General features: G+C 43.5%; 1 protein-coding gene across 1 annotated transcript in view; it reads left to right on the top strand.

The window, feature by feature from the left end:
• The window catches only part of PKHD1 (PKHD1 ciliary IPT domain containing fibrocystin/polyductin), a gene marked incomplete at its 3' end in the record, with an annotated part of 426,508 nt that overhangs the window by 14,558 nt on the left and 397,908 nt on the right, over positions 1 to 14,042 (top strand). Inside the window, exons 8-16 of the mRNA XM_081247000.1 lie at positions 1,526 to 1,600; positions 2,587 to 2,651; positions 3,932 to 3,971; positions 4,838 to 4,908; positions 6,229 to 6,330; positions 7,130 to 7,225; positions 10,451 to 10,592; positions 12,551 to 12,665; positions 13,661 to 13,939. Of these exons, the coding sequence (XP_081103126.1) occupies positions 1,526 to 1,600; positions 2,587 to 2,651; positions 3,932 to 3,971; positions 4,838 to 4,908; positions 6,229 to 6,330; positions 7,130 to 7,225; positions 10,451 to 10,592; positions 12,551 to 12,665; positions 13,661 to 13,939 (985 nt within the window). The remainder of the gene's footprint in view (positions 1 to 1,525; positions 1,601 to 2,586; positions 2,652 to 3,931; positions 3,972 to 4,837; positions 4,909 to 6,228; positions 6,331 to 7,129; positions 7,226 to 10,450; positions 10,593 to 12,550; positions 12,666 to 13,660; positions 13,940 to 14,042) is intronic.

The following is a 14,042-nucleotide window of genomic DNA, read 5'->3' as shown; positions in this document are numbered from 1 at the left end:
TGTTTTCTGGGAATGATTAGGATGCCAACATGACTTTTTTCATTGGAGATGTTTAAAGTGCTAAGTGGTACTAGTAAATCATCCTTGCCAGGGAAAGGGGAGGACAGGATGGAAAGTGTTGAAGCTGAGGTGTTTGTGGGAAGGAACTGTGGTTACTCAAGGTATGAAGCAATTATAGTGAGGATTTATAGGGTAGAAGGACCACAACTTCATTAGATGCTCTGTTGAGAGATGCTACATTCTGTGTCTAATATTTCCTCCAACCCTTGGACAGAATGGGGGGATCCTCATGTTCTGCTCCAAACCTTTGATTCTGTTCTAGTTGAAAAGGACGTGATTTGGCAAACTTTCAGGATCTACATTTCTGGCATAAAATAATGGCCAGGGTATTCCCCGGTGGTCCAGTTGTTAGGACTTAGCACTTTCACTGCTGTGGCCCCGGTTGGATCCCTGGATGGGGAACTAAGATCCTGTAAGCCACATGGTGAAGCCAAAAAAAAAAAAAATATATATATATATACACATATATATATATATACATATATATATATATGTATATATATATATATATGTATATATATATACAGTAAATCCCCTACATATGAAACTTCAAGTTGCGAACTTTCAAAGATGCGAACGTGCATCTGGTTCCAGCAAGGAACCAGAACCTGTGCCATCAACGTCAGGCGTGAGTGAACTTGCAGCTTGCCCTCCAACTCCTATTGCTGAGGATCCTTCAGCTCTACCATCTCCCACCTCCTCTCCTTCCTCCAGTCAGTAACTCTTCTTGCCTGTTCACTCGATGCCAGCCCCTGTATGCCAGCTGTTGTAGTGGACTACTGTACTTTTCAAGGTACTGTACTGTAAGATTAAAAACATTTTCTTTATTTTTTGTGTTTGTTTTTTATGTATTATTTGTGTGAAAAGTATTATAAACGTATTATAGTACAGTACTATACAGCTGATTGTGTTAGTTGGGTACCTAGGCTAACTTTGTTGGATTTAAGAACAAATTGGACTTATGGATGCGCTCTTGGAAAGGAACTCGTTCGTATGTAAGGGACTTACTGTAATGGTCAACTTATCTTGAACGGAAACTACTCTTCCTGTGGAGGATTGAAGCCCCAAGTACATCCTTGACGATATACCATGTTCAGTACTTGGTCCCATCACAGCCTTGGTCTGGGATACAGCCTTTGCAAGGGGTAACAAGGACACAAACTCCTCCATGGCTCTGTGTGAACCCAGTATAGCCAAGGAGGAGATGATGAAGATTTTTCAGGAAAGGGGCAGTGCTCCCTTTGTGGTGTGAAAGTGTGGGCCACAGACCAGTGTTATGCACCCTGCTCTTGGGCTGAGGGTCTGATTTAGCATCTCCTTGGGGGACAGTCCCCAGTCACCTGCATTAATGTCCCATAAGTTCAGAGATGAATGTTCATAACAGTGTTTCCTCTGGGTTTTTCCAAGAATGTTTGTTGAGAGCATTCACTCTGACTTTTGTCTGTTGTTTCTATTTTGTATCCAGCCCATTGATGTTGGAAGCTCAGGGAGACAAATGGGTCACTCCTTGTTCTCTTGTAAACAGACAGACAGGATGCCGGTGAGTGCCTTTCTTGCCAGCATGTATGCTTTTAGGTTCTCCCACATGGGCATAACACACACACACACACACACACACACATTTATTTTTAATATAAATCACCCATAACTGTTGACTGCCTCATCTTTAGACTTCCTAGAAAAGACACAGTAATTGATTCACAATACAACTTGAAGTGGGTTCTGAAAGCTTTCTTGAAAACAAATAGCTGATACTTACTAAGTGCTTACTGCACTAACGGTTTCACATTTAAGGCAGATAATAACCTTGTGAGTACATACAGTTATTAGTCTCACTTTACAGATGAGGAAACCAAGGCACAGAGAGGTTAAGTAACTTGTCCAATGTCTCACAAAGAGCAAGTGGCAGAGCTCGGGTTTCAACCTGGGCCCACTAACTAGCCTCCAAAGTTCATCCTCTTACCACTATACTGTAACGACTAGCCAGAGAGAAAACAACTAACTTTTCAATATTCAGTTATTTATTTATTACAAGGAAAATTTAGAAAATGAGTGTCTATGTGTTTGTAGTTCAGATAACCAACATTTTGCTGGATTTTCACTTCCCTCTAGACTGAGTGGATTAACCTTCTATACCCTATGGCTTAGCTTTTAGCGTTTAGTAGAGCCAAATTCTATAATGTGGTTTCTTACATTTGATTGCTCAGAATTGTCCTCTTTCAGTTCACACTTGCTAATAGATTTTTTGGGGGGGGGATAAGGATCTTGCTGTCCTTGTATAAAATAGATTTTGGGAAGAAAGGACCCAATGAAGACTAGGAGTAGGCAAAATTTTGTGTGTTTGACTGGTACTGATGATAACTCTAGTTACAGTTGTGTTTTATTATTTATTTTATTTTATTTTGTTTTATTTTATTTTACATTTTATTTTATTTATTTATTTTCTTTCCTGGCTAAAGAGCCAGAGCTTCTGAACTGAGTTGTCTGGTAATTCTTACCTCTTACCTTTTTTGGTTCTTTCCCTAGCTATCCTATTCAGGAAGACGATGGTCTTGGGACTCTGCAGTGCCGTGTGGAAGGCAACTACATTGGTCTGTGTGAGAAGTAACAGAATTTTAAAGTCTTTCTCTGTGTTGGAAAAAAACGATTTCAATAATTGGTTCTCCTAAAAGGGAACCCTCCTGCACTGTTGGTGGGAGTGTAAATTGATACAGCCACTATGGAGAACAGTATGGAGGTTCCTTAAAAAGCTAAAAACAGAACTACCATATGACCCAGCAATCCCACTACTAGGCATATACCCTGAGAAAAACATAATTCAAAAACAGTCATATACCAAAATGTTCATTGCAGCACTATTTACAATAGCCAGGATATGGAAGCAACCTAAATGCCCATCAACAGATGAATGGATAAAGAAGATGTGGCACATATATACAACGGAATACTACTTAGCCATAAAAATGAAAGAAGTTGAGTTATTTGTAGTGAGGTGGATGGGCCTAGAGTCTGTTATACAGAGTGAAGTAAGTTAGAAAGAGAAAAACAAATACCGTATGCTAACGCATGTATATGTAATCTAAAAAAGACGGTACTGGCCAACATAGTGGCAGGGCAGGAATAAAGACACAGACGTAGAGAATGGACTGGAGGACACGGGTGAAGCGGAAGCTGGGACAAAGTGAGAGAGTGGCATGGACATATATACACTACCAAATGTAAAATAAATAGCTAGTGGGAAGCTGCTGCATAGCACAGGGAGATCAACTCAATGCTTTGTGATGACCTAGAGGTGTGGGATACGGAGGGTGGGAGGGAGGCTCAAGTGGGAGGGGATACGGGGATATATGTATACATATAGCTGATTCACTTTGTTATATAGCAGAAACTAACACAACATTGTAAAGCAATTATACTCCAATAAAGATGAAAAAAAAAAGAATTGGTTCTCCTGAGGATGATGATAATAACTGCCATTTGCTGAGAACTCCCTGAGAGACACTATATGAAGCAACTTAAATATAAACTAAATTCATCCTCATGTATAAACCTGGAGGCTGGTGGAATTGTTTTTGCTTTACAGGTGAGAAAGTTGAACCTAGTAACCAGTGGGGCAGGATTTATCATGCTTGGTCTAACTCCAAGCCTGCTCTTACCTGCTCTGTGCTTCTACATTTATCCTTTTATGGTTAGAACTCACCATCGCTGATGGTGTGAGGCTGGAACGTGTTTATTTTGGGCACTGTTAAAGAAATTAAGGTGTGGGTGGTACCTTGGTGATCGCCAGAGTCCTTGGGTTTATGGTAGCAGTGACCTGGTCCAGGCAGTTTGTGCAGGTTCCTGTATCAATGTCTGTTTCTTTTTGTTACAGGCTCCCAGAATGTTAGTTTCTCAGTATTTAACAAAGGAAAGTAAGTAACTGGGAGGAAGCAAATTTATCTTTATCTTACACTATCTACTCTTTTGTCTTGTCTTGCTTAGCTTCTTTAACCTTTTATAATGGAAAATTTTAAATGTACCCAAATAGAGTAGTGTAATAGTAATAAGACCCCACGTACCCACTTGATTTTTTTTTTTTTTACGTGGGTGAATATAATTGTGTCTTATGCACTCATCCTCAAGCAATGTAAATGTTTCAGTGTGATAATGGTACAGAATTTGGGGAATTACTTCTTAAATAATTTCATAATACTGGAAATTTAAAACAGTACAGTTCCATAAAATGCTTTGTATCATTCCAGGAAATGTCTTCTTCAAGATGGAAAGCGTCCAAATTTCATAGCGCTTTGGAGAGATCAGTTAGGATTCTGGATTTCTGCTTGCCTTACCTCATGTTCTGACACTATGTACTTTGTCAGTGTTTTCCTGAAAAGGGCATTGTCTAGCTGATATTAATTTCATTGTGAAGATAGTGACACAGCCCAAAGTAGAGAGATTTGCTCTTTGTCTCTCTCTGTCGCTGTCTCTCTTTTAGGAAGGACTAAAACTAATATCTATTGAGTATCTTCCACAGGCCAGCTCCATACCAGGTCCTTTCACATTCATTATTCCATTTAATGCTAGTCACACTGTAAAGTAAGTATTATTATTCCCATATAATTTTCTAGATCAGAAAACAAACTTTGCCCCATTGGTATTCTCTAGTCATCAAAGGGAGCTGGTATCGGAACAACTTTAAAGATCACTAAAGTTAGTGATCTTCCTTTCAGGCAATCAATTTAAAAAATGTAATTCCAGATGCAGTTTTCATCCAAAACACAATTTTGTCTTTTTGAAGGTCAATGGTACACAAGGATGCATGGCTGGTCAGTGCTAAGCAGGACCTTTTCTTGTACCAGACGTATTCAGGTACCATTTCCCTTCATCGTGTATTTCTCACCCCTCCCCCCACTTGGCCCTGGACCTTGGACCCTCTGTCCCTTCTTTCTGGCCATTCTCTATGACCATTAACACCTGAAGCTGTCCCTGAAGTCATGGATGGCCCTTTGGTTTTGTATGAGAATAGGTTGCTTGTGTGAGTGTCCACTTTAGTTGCTATATTAAAAGAGGCTTGATCATAGATTTTTACACAAAGTCTAGGGATATAGACAATAAAAGAAAGGGGAGTCATCCTCGTTTTTTGTTCTCAAAAAGTAACAGAAAAGAGATGGCACTGAAAAATCTAAAGCACATCTTTGCAGTTATTTTAACATCTCATCTTGGAGCATTCATTCAACAATTTAGGACTTGCTGATACAGATGCTAAGTTTGTGTATTCCTATCTGATGAGTAAATCATCATACAAAAAAAATCTGAAAACTGGAAGCTTGCTTGAAATCGTGAACTCAGTCCAGTAGTAGAAAGCTGGCTGCTAAATATGAGTGCTAGATTCTCAGCTTGAATACAGTCCCAAAACCACTTTAAAAAAGTCTGTGAGGTTAGTTCAGATTCCAGAGGCAGCAGAGTCTACCTTTGTCAAAAGTGCAAGAAATTTCCTAAGTCATGGGGCCAATGCCATTCACTCTCTAGGTAGCTTACCTCTGTCAAAGCTGAATTTTGACCCTTGGTTTTATTTTGAAGTGGTAACCATTCATAATTAGCCTTTTTGTACCTTCAGTTTATCAGAGAACACGACTACTCATTCCCCTTGCGGAGACGAAACTTAGAACTCTCAGAGTTTGATCATAGGAGGAGGAAGGATCAGAAAAAGTTAAATTCTTGGGGATTTGTGGCATATGACAGTGTAACTCATTCTTTTGCTTAGAGCGAATTGCAGACTCATATGGGTAAATTGAGACCTTGCCTGGTGCATCCAGAGTTGATTCCTGCATAAAGTGTAAACCTACCGTTCTGTGATGTGTAAACAGAGTTCTTGAGGTCAGGAGACAGAGTTCCTAAGAAAGCATCATGGTACGCAGGGACTTTTGCTAATAGCATGAGTGACTGCATTTCCCATTCCTTTCAAATATTGATCCTGTATAATATATATTATTATCCATATTGTTATATGTGAATCCTTTTCTTATTATATGCACTTTTAAATGACTATTACTAGAAAAAAATTACAACTGTTGCTGGTCTTAGAAAGTTAAAGTAAGAAATAAATTATGGATAGCTTCTATGATTATATTATTATCTGGCTCACATCCTGGTTTATATTTGGAAGCTTACTTTTTTTCCCTCTTGCAGAAATACTATCTGTGTTTCCAGAAACTGGGAGCCTTGGGGGAAGAACAGACATCACAATTACAGGGGACTTCTTTGACAGTCCTGCCCAGGTTACCATTGCAGGTAACTAAGTTGAAATGGCTGAAAAGAGTTCATAGGTTTAAATGCCATAGGAGATTATGTATCTCTTATGGCCTGGAGAGGATGGGGGGAAGCAATATTTGCCTCTTCCGACTCATCATGGGACCCTGTTCTGAGGTCTTTGACCTGTGTTTGAGGCTGCAGGGGTTGGGGGTGTTTTGGTCCTGCAGCTTGGCACACATGTAACAGAAATAGGGTGTCCTGCTGCAGACACACTCACAACTCATGGGCAAATCCCTCAGGTGTCCCCATCTTGGGAGGGAAGAGAAGGAAAAGCACAGCTGTGTCTTCACAAAGGTCTACTCCTTCTAGAAAGCGACCCCTCTCCCTCCCCTTAGCTCTGTCTGAATAAGTAAGAATGGGCAGGCTTTTCCTATGCAGATTCTTCTGGAATGCCCCCTTAGCAAACCCTTTTGTGGAGAACATGTCTAGAACCTTTTGTTCTGCCTCCTGGGATGCTCCTCTAGTTGGTGACACCAAGGATGCAGGAAAATGTCCTCACACTCTTCTGTCAGTTCCTCTCCCCAGCTCAATTCATCTCCAGTGAACGACATGGCAAGGCATTTTCTTCCTGATTATTCGGAGCAGCCCCGTGTTCCACTGCTCTGCACTCCCCCTTTCTTGCCTCCTTCCATTGAGGTGACAACTTTCTCTCTACTCTCCACTTCTGGCCCTTTGCCTTGGAACAGGAGCCTGGCTACCTCAGTGTGGTCCTCTGTCCTGCCACACCTATATCTCCATTGATATTGACATCGGTATCTAATTTAAATGTTCCCCTCAGGCATCCTGTGTGATATTAGACACCTGTCTCCCAGGAGGATTGAGTGCACCACCAGAGCTCCAGGTAAAGGTGCAAGACTCTCGGCTCCTCAGGCAGGTAAGGAAGTCTCCGCGGCTGGTCTATGATATGTGGTCAGTCTCAGCTGTTTGACTGGCTGCTCAGTGAGCCCTGGGACCTGAGTCAGAGCTTTCATTTCAGAGAGGCTCTTAGCTTTACTCAGATGCTTGGCAACACCCTGCACTCCTAGCCCCAGCTAGCTGAATGACCAATGCGGTTCAGTGGAAACCATGATCCAGGAAGCCTAAGTGCAATCAAGATGTTGCTATAGTGACTGGTGGAAACCCTTGAGCGGCCTCCTCCATCCTCTGGGTCAGTTGCCCTCCTGTCCACTATTTAAGAAGACAGAGCTTCAGACCATGTCTTCTATGTTCATAGGACAGCTTTAGACGAGGCGGAGGGTGGGGTGCAATGGGGTGCATTTAAATGTTGTTTCTTCTCCCCTGTGGGCACTGTCTGCTACTCTGAAAAGTAGAGATGTATTGTGATGGGGCCACCAGCTTACCCCTGAACAGGGCAGAAATGGAGCGGGCAAGGGGAGAGGTTCCATCTGTCCTTCTGTGTTTGTTTAAACCTTCTACTCCATGGCTGCAGATTGCAAGTGCACCACGGGAGCACTTTTCTGGAAAGCGTTAGAACAGGAGCTCAGGCTTAGTTAGGGACGAAAGGCAGTTGGTGTGTTGGGCAGCCTGAATCACAGGCTGCCACTTGGGAGCCCTATGTGCCCCGCAAGGGCTGTCTTCACCGTTAATCCACAGGCAGGGAGCTCGTCTCCTGAATCTCATCAGGGGAGAAACCTTTCTAAAGAAAGGCCATTCGGCTGTGAAAACACATGCAAAGCTTTAGCTGGGAATTCTCCAGGTTCCCGATCTGCGGTTTTTACTCAGGGAAAGCTCCCATCCAAGGAAACAAAACTACTGTATGAAGCAAGTGATGGAGAGAATGCGTTTCCAGAGTCAGGAAAGAGGGCGCCTGCTCTAGCTACTGGCGTTGCGGTAGAGGAATTTCCTGAACACAGCTTTTCTTGATGGTTGATAACGGCCTTTCTGAAGCACTTTTGAAATTTCTTCCAATGAAGTGTGATGGGGCGGGGTGGGCGCGCAGCTGTTAGCAGGCGACCATTATCGCGAGATCTTTAGTGCGAGACCTTCAGTGCGAGGCAGTGAGAGGTCCGGCCGTGCCAGCGGAGGGTCTCGTGGTGGTCCGTGGGGCAGAGTGTGGTGAGAGGCGGATCCCGGCCTTCTCCCTGGGGCCCGTGGGTGAGCTGGGGGGTCCCGAGACAGGCTGAGGGCTGTGTCCTGCAGGGCTCCAGAGCCCTCGCCTCGGCCGCGCGCTGGCCGGGCCCAGGCCTTGAGGTGGCAGCGAACCTCTCCCCTCTCCCCACCTCTGTGACCTAATGACAGTGGCAGTCTCCAGGGGTCCCAGTCTGAGGGACCTCAGCCCCCGTTTGGGCAGCCTTAGGAGCCTGAGGGCCGGCCGGGTCCTGGGCGTCTGGCTCCCTCAGTGGTGATGGCCGGGCGGGGTCTGGGGGCCTGGCCCTGAGGGTGCCGCTAGCCGAGAGAGCTGCCTCGTCAGCCGGGCTGGGGCACTGGTGGGAGGACCCAGACTGGGTGCTGGACGAACCCTTCCGGGCAGGGTAACCAGCCCGCCAAGGGACCCCCTCCTCCTAGCCTGGGCTTGGACCTCGGAGGGAGAAGGTTGAGCCTTGGGACCTTGCCCTTCCTTGTCAGAACAGAGAATAACCTTTGTTTGGTAGAGATGTACAGGAACATCGTTACTTGACCGTGACCTGACTTCAAGAACAAAGGATCTGACACCAAGTAGTTTGCAACAAATAACCGCGCTCCTCCCTCACCTTTCCTATAAAAGGGCTTTGCTGAAGGCTTTCGGGGAGTTTGGTTATTTTTTTTTAAGGCATGAGCCACCCCTCTCCTTGCATGGTCCTGCAATAAACCTTCCTCTGCTCCAGACTCCGAAGTTTTGGTATTGTTTGGCCTCACTGTGTTGGGCACACGGACTTGAGTTCCGTAACAGGACAAAGGATCATGTACTGCAGTGGTTCTCAATGGCCTGCAGCGGGCACTTGGCAATATTTGGTACTTACACCTGGGATGGTGGTGCTACTGCCCTCTAGTGGGTAGAGAGTGGAAGTGCTGCTAAACATCCTTCAATGCACCGGCCAGCCCTCACAACGGAGTTATCCAGCCCAAAATATCAATACAGCTGAGGTCAAGAAACCTCAAATAGTATGTTAAAATATGCTCTTATTTTTATGCTTATTCCTTATCTGTTTTCCCTTCTTAGGATTTAACAAGGAACAACAATAGTAGTTTAAAATAATAATAACTACTCTAGCTATCCTTTATTGAGTACTTACTATATTTCAGGCTCTCTGTGTATATATTTTAAACTCCCTTAGTCTTTTTCCCCCCAGAATTGTCAAACTGACTTTATTTCTCTCCCCAGCTTTACTGTGATATAATTGACATATAACTCAGCTCCCTTAGTCTTTAGTGCAGTATCTCTGTTTACTATTGGCCCCATTTTGATGAAGGAGAAAACGAAGGCGTGAAGCAATTTGCTCAAAGCTACACATTGACTAAGTGGCAGAGCTGGACTCTGAACTCACCCATGTGTGATTCCAGAGCTTTTACCCTCACCCCAATTAGTAGCCAATATTGATCGCACATATGCCTTTGGTCTCAGGGTTTGTTTAATATAAAATGCAAATGAATAAGTACGACATCATTTAGAATGTTATGTAATAGCAGCCTGTCACGTGATTTGCTCCATGGCTACAAATTGAGGCCGTGACCCGTGAAAAATTTAAGGATTGCCACATTTCTGGGACCCAGGGTTTTAGAGAATAGAATTCCCAAGCTGAACTGAACATTAAAAGAGACTGAAGTCCAGTCCTGGCTTCACGAGCCTTCGTTTGCTCTTTTACATTTTCTCATATCCGGACACTCCCATTAAAAAGAGCTCCTTCGTCTTTTCTGGTCCTCTGAGAATATTTCCCCTTACTGCTCCTTGTCAAGTCTCTTTTTCCAAGAGCTTAAATCCTACATCAAGCAGTAGTTTCCACTTTCTAGAACATTTGTATTATCTATAGAACATCTCACATGGCTACTCCATCTGTGTCTCAGTTGACTCACCTTCTAGATAGTTCCTGGATCATCTTCACTCTGTAATCTGTAGTAAAGCAGTTCCCCTGCTTGGGGGAGAAGGGCCCTCTGATGTTTATGAGGCTTACATGTCTTACAGGCAATCGAGGGCTTCTCTTTGAAGTTGGAGACACGGCTGAGGGCTTGGACCTGACAGAAGCCACCCCTGGGTACAGATGGCAGATTGTCCCTAATGCCAGCTCTCCGTTTGGATTTTGGTCAAAGGAAGGGCAACCTTTCAGGTATGTTGTAGGAAAAGTGGGGATCCATATCACAAGTGTCTCTACTGGCCTAGGTGAGGCTAGGAGACAGGTAAGTAAGCAATGAGATTTCCAGGGGAAAATTTAAAATATCTACTAATTCAACAGCAACAAAGTTTGACCGCTGTTCTCAGCTGGTGTTGGTTATGCTCGTGGACCACAGGCCCTTTATGGGTACACAGTAAATTTTGATCAGTAGGTAAAATTTATATTTTCTACAGCTTAGTTTGAAATCTGTTTTGGGGAGGACTATTCATGAGAACATTGAGCCGAGTAGTCTAGGAAGCTTGGTAGAGAGCAGGGCAAAACTTGCCGCAGGAATGTGGTTAAGAGGTGAAACTAATATCTGGATGATACTAAAGAAAGACTCGAGAATTTGCCCTTAGGGCATATGAGGGAGCAGAGGCTGGGCAGCCAACAGTTCTGTGGGAACAATTATCCAGTGCTAAAGGTCAACCAGATGGCTGGTGTAATAACAGGGGAAACTCCAGTGGGCTCTGGAGACATTGTTTTCTATAGTGGTGACTGCAGTGTGATACAGTTTTTCCTGCTTAGTTTTGTTTTGTCTTTTTAATCCCTTCAAAGATGTGGCCAAAATTTCTCATATTTTAATGTGGGCTTAAAAATATAGAAAGTTAGAGAATTGTGGAGACACAGTGTGCTCTAAGGTGTGCATTCAGGTGACTGAATCCTTTAGGTGTGATGGATCTCTTCTCCTTTTGAAACCCTTCTCAAAGAGGTTGGTCACGACTCCTGAGTGTGAATTCCAGCCAACCTGTGACCTCTTTCAAGGATTTGGCCATTTTATTGAACTTTTTTCTTTCTTTCTTTTTTTCTTTTTGGCCGTGCCGCACGGCATGAGGGATCTTAGTTCCCCAGTCAGGGACTGAACCCATGCCCCCCTGCAGTGGGAGCACAGAGTCTTAACCACTGGACTGCCAGATAAGTCCCTTGGCTATTTAAAACTTCAATTCAGTTGTGAAATGGAAGGCTTTGTTCTCTGTTCAGGGAATTTCGGACATTGAAAAAACCAAGTAGGGAAGGAAATCTGAACAGAGTGGAGTTTCTATTGTCTTGGAAGCCATACTAACTAGATATCTAACCACCAGTATACATGGTTTTAAAGTGGCTATATATATATATATATTTTTTTTTTTTTGTGGCACCTAGTACTGCATCTTTTTCATAGTTTTTGAGGCTCATCAGTAATGTTCAAAGGAAAACCTTTCGGCTATATTCAGTGTGTGCAGGAGTGTCAAGGAGAGTCAGGCCACCTCAAAAGACAAGAACATTTGGACTGTCTGGTATGACCTGTAGGGTATGTCTCTCTAATTGCCATTTAGAGGAGCCACAAACTAGACAGTTACTCTTTCCATTCTTTCTGCCATTCGTTTCTATAAAATTCAAAATTTTTAAGTGAAAAAACTGAAATATTTATTGATTGAAAAATTATGATAATGATGGACCTTTACATAGTTACTTTCAAAACTATTATCAGAAAAGATTCTTGGTATTCTTGGTATCTAGACCAAATCAGTGCAAACTCTGATTGGTGATCTCTCTTTACTTGTAATAATGAGAACAATATTTAGTATTGATTGACTTCCTACCGTGCACCAGGCTCTGCACTGGCTGTGTTAGGTGAGTGATCTCAGCTAAGCCTCCAGGCAAACCTACGCTACGACTACGACTTTCCCAAAGACGACAGGACTGCTCAGGGAGTTGTGCCAGTGCAAAGAGATGGGCTGAGATACTGAGCCAGGCAAGCATCACAGGAAAAGCTGCATCCAGAGGGCTTTGGCCAAATACATGGCACAAGAGTCAAGTGTTTCCTCCTCATTACCATAAAGACAAACAAGGTCCAAGGGCACCATTTTTTGGGTCGGTGATTCCGGACTTGGTTGCCCTCACTTCTTTCTCTGTGTTCCTCTGCTTTCCAGAGCGCGGCTCAGTGGGTTCTTTGTGGCTCCAGAGACAAATAATTACACTTTCTGGATCCAGGCTGACAACCAGGCTTCCCTGTATTTCAGTCAGTCGGAGGACCCGAGGACCAAGGTATACACCTCCCTCTCGTTTTCCTTCTTCTGGTCCCCAGTCCTTAACTCCTGAAAAAAAACCCAAAAAATCACAATGAGAGCTCTCATGTTCTACTGACAGTTGTAACATGCCATTAAGCGACCAGAGATTTTTAACGTTTTGGTTTTTTTTGTGTGTGGGGTTTATGTTTTTATTAAAGTTTTTAAAAAAATTCAGATATAATTGACATGATTTTAATTGTTGAAAAAGAGCTTGGCTGAATGTGTTGGCATGTTTATTGAGGTCTTACTGTAAGCTGGGCATTATGTTACAGCTGTTATACACCTTGTTTCTAACCTTCACAGCATCTTGTGAGCTATGTCCCTTTATCTCTGTTTTCCAGATAAGGGCAATGAGGCTTAGAAGGATTGTATGGCCAATCCAGGGCCACTGGGATAATAAGAGGCATATTAAGAATTCAAACCAAGATTTGTCTGACTCCAAAACTTGCATCTTTACCACTAATTCTGGGTAGGGATGTAGTTAGTTTTATGCAGGAAATTTCTGATCAGCTTTGAAGGATAAGAAAAAGTGTTTTAACAAACAGCCATGATTAGCTAGTGCCATTGACAGAGAAACACAGTATTTCCTCTCAAATGATGAATATATTTCTATGAAATTGCTTTGGTAGTTGGCTAGAGAAACAGCATAGATTTTGATGCAGTCAAGTAACATTTAGGTTTCTCAGAGGACTTCATACAACTTTACCCACAGCATCATGTAAAGCTAGGGTTTCAGGTTGTCTGTTTCAGCTCTGAACATGGACCATCCAGCCTCATCTGAATACTATGTAATTGAGAAAGAGAGAGAGAAGAACGGCTGGAGAAACATACACAGACACAGGTCCTAACTTGTTGGAAAAGGCAGACCAGCCCCCGAATCCCTGTTAAGTAGCTGTCTAGACACTTGCTGTTTGAAAAAGAGAGACCCAGAAACTTCATAGTGCTGGTCTTGATGTGTTGATTGGGGTGCAGGTGAAAGTGGCCTCCATCACAGTGGGCACTGCTGACTGGTTTGACTCCTGGGAGCAGAATGGGAGTGAAGAGACCTGGCAACAGAAGACCCCCAAGCTGGAGCTGCTCGGGGGAGCCAGGTACTACCTGGAAGCAGAGCATCGAGGGAGAGCCCCCAGCCGCGGGGTGAGGATTGGTGTCCAGATCCATAACACCTGGCTGAATCCCGAGGTGGTCAGCACGTACCTCCGGGAGAAGCATCAGATCCAAGCCCGGGCCCAGAGACTTCCGGAAATCCAGGTCTCCGTGTCTTCCCTGTCCCATGGGATTAGGTTCAGGGGGTGAACTCTGCGAGGAATATAGCCCCGTCTAGTGGAAGGATCGCTTGCTGGGAGCCAGGAGA

This window comes from Mesoplodon bidens, assembly GCF_964165515.1.
Source record: "Mesoplodon bidens genome assembly, chromosome: 10".
NCBI classification, from domain to species: Eukaryota; Metazoa; Chordata; class Mammalia; order Artiodactyla; family Ziphiidae; genus Mesoplodon; species Mesoplodon bidens.
The sequence above is the reverse complement of the archived record's forward strand: the minus strand, read 5'-3'. Positions and strand labels throughout refer to the sequence as shown.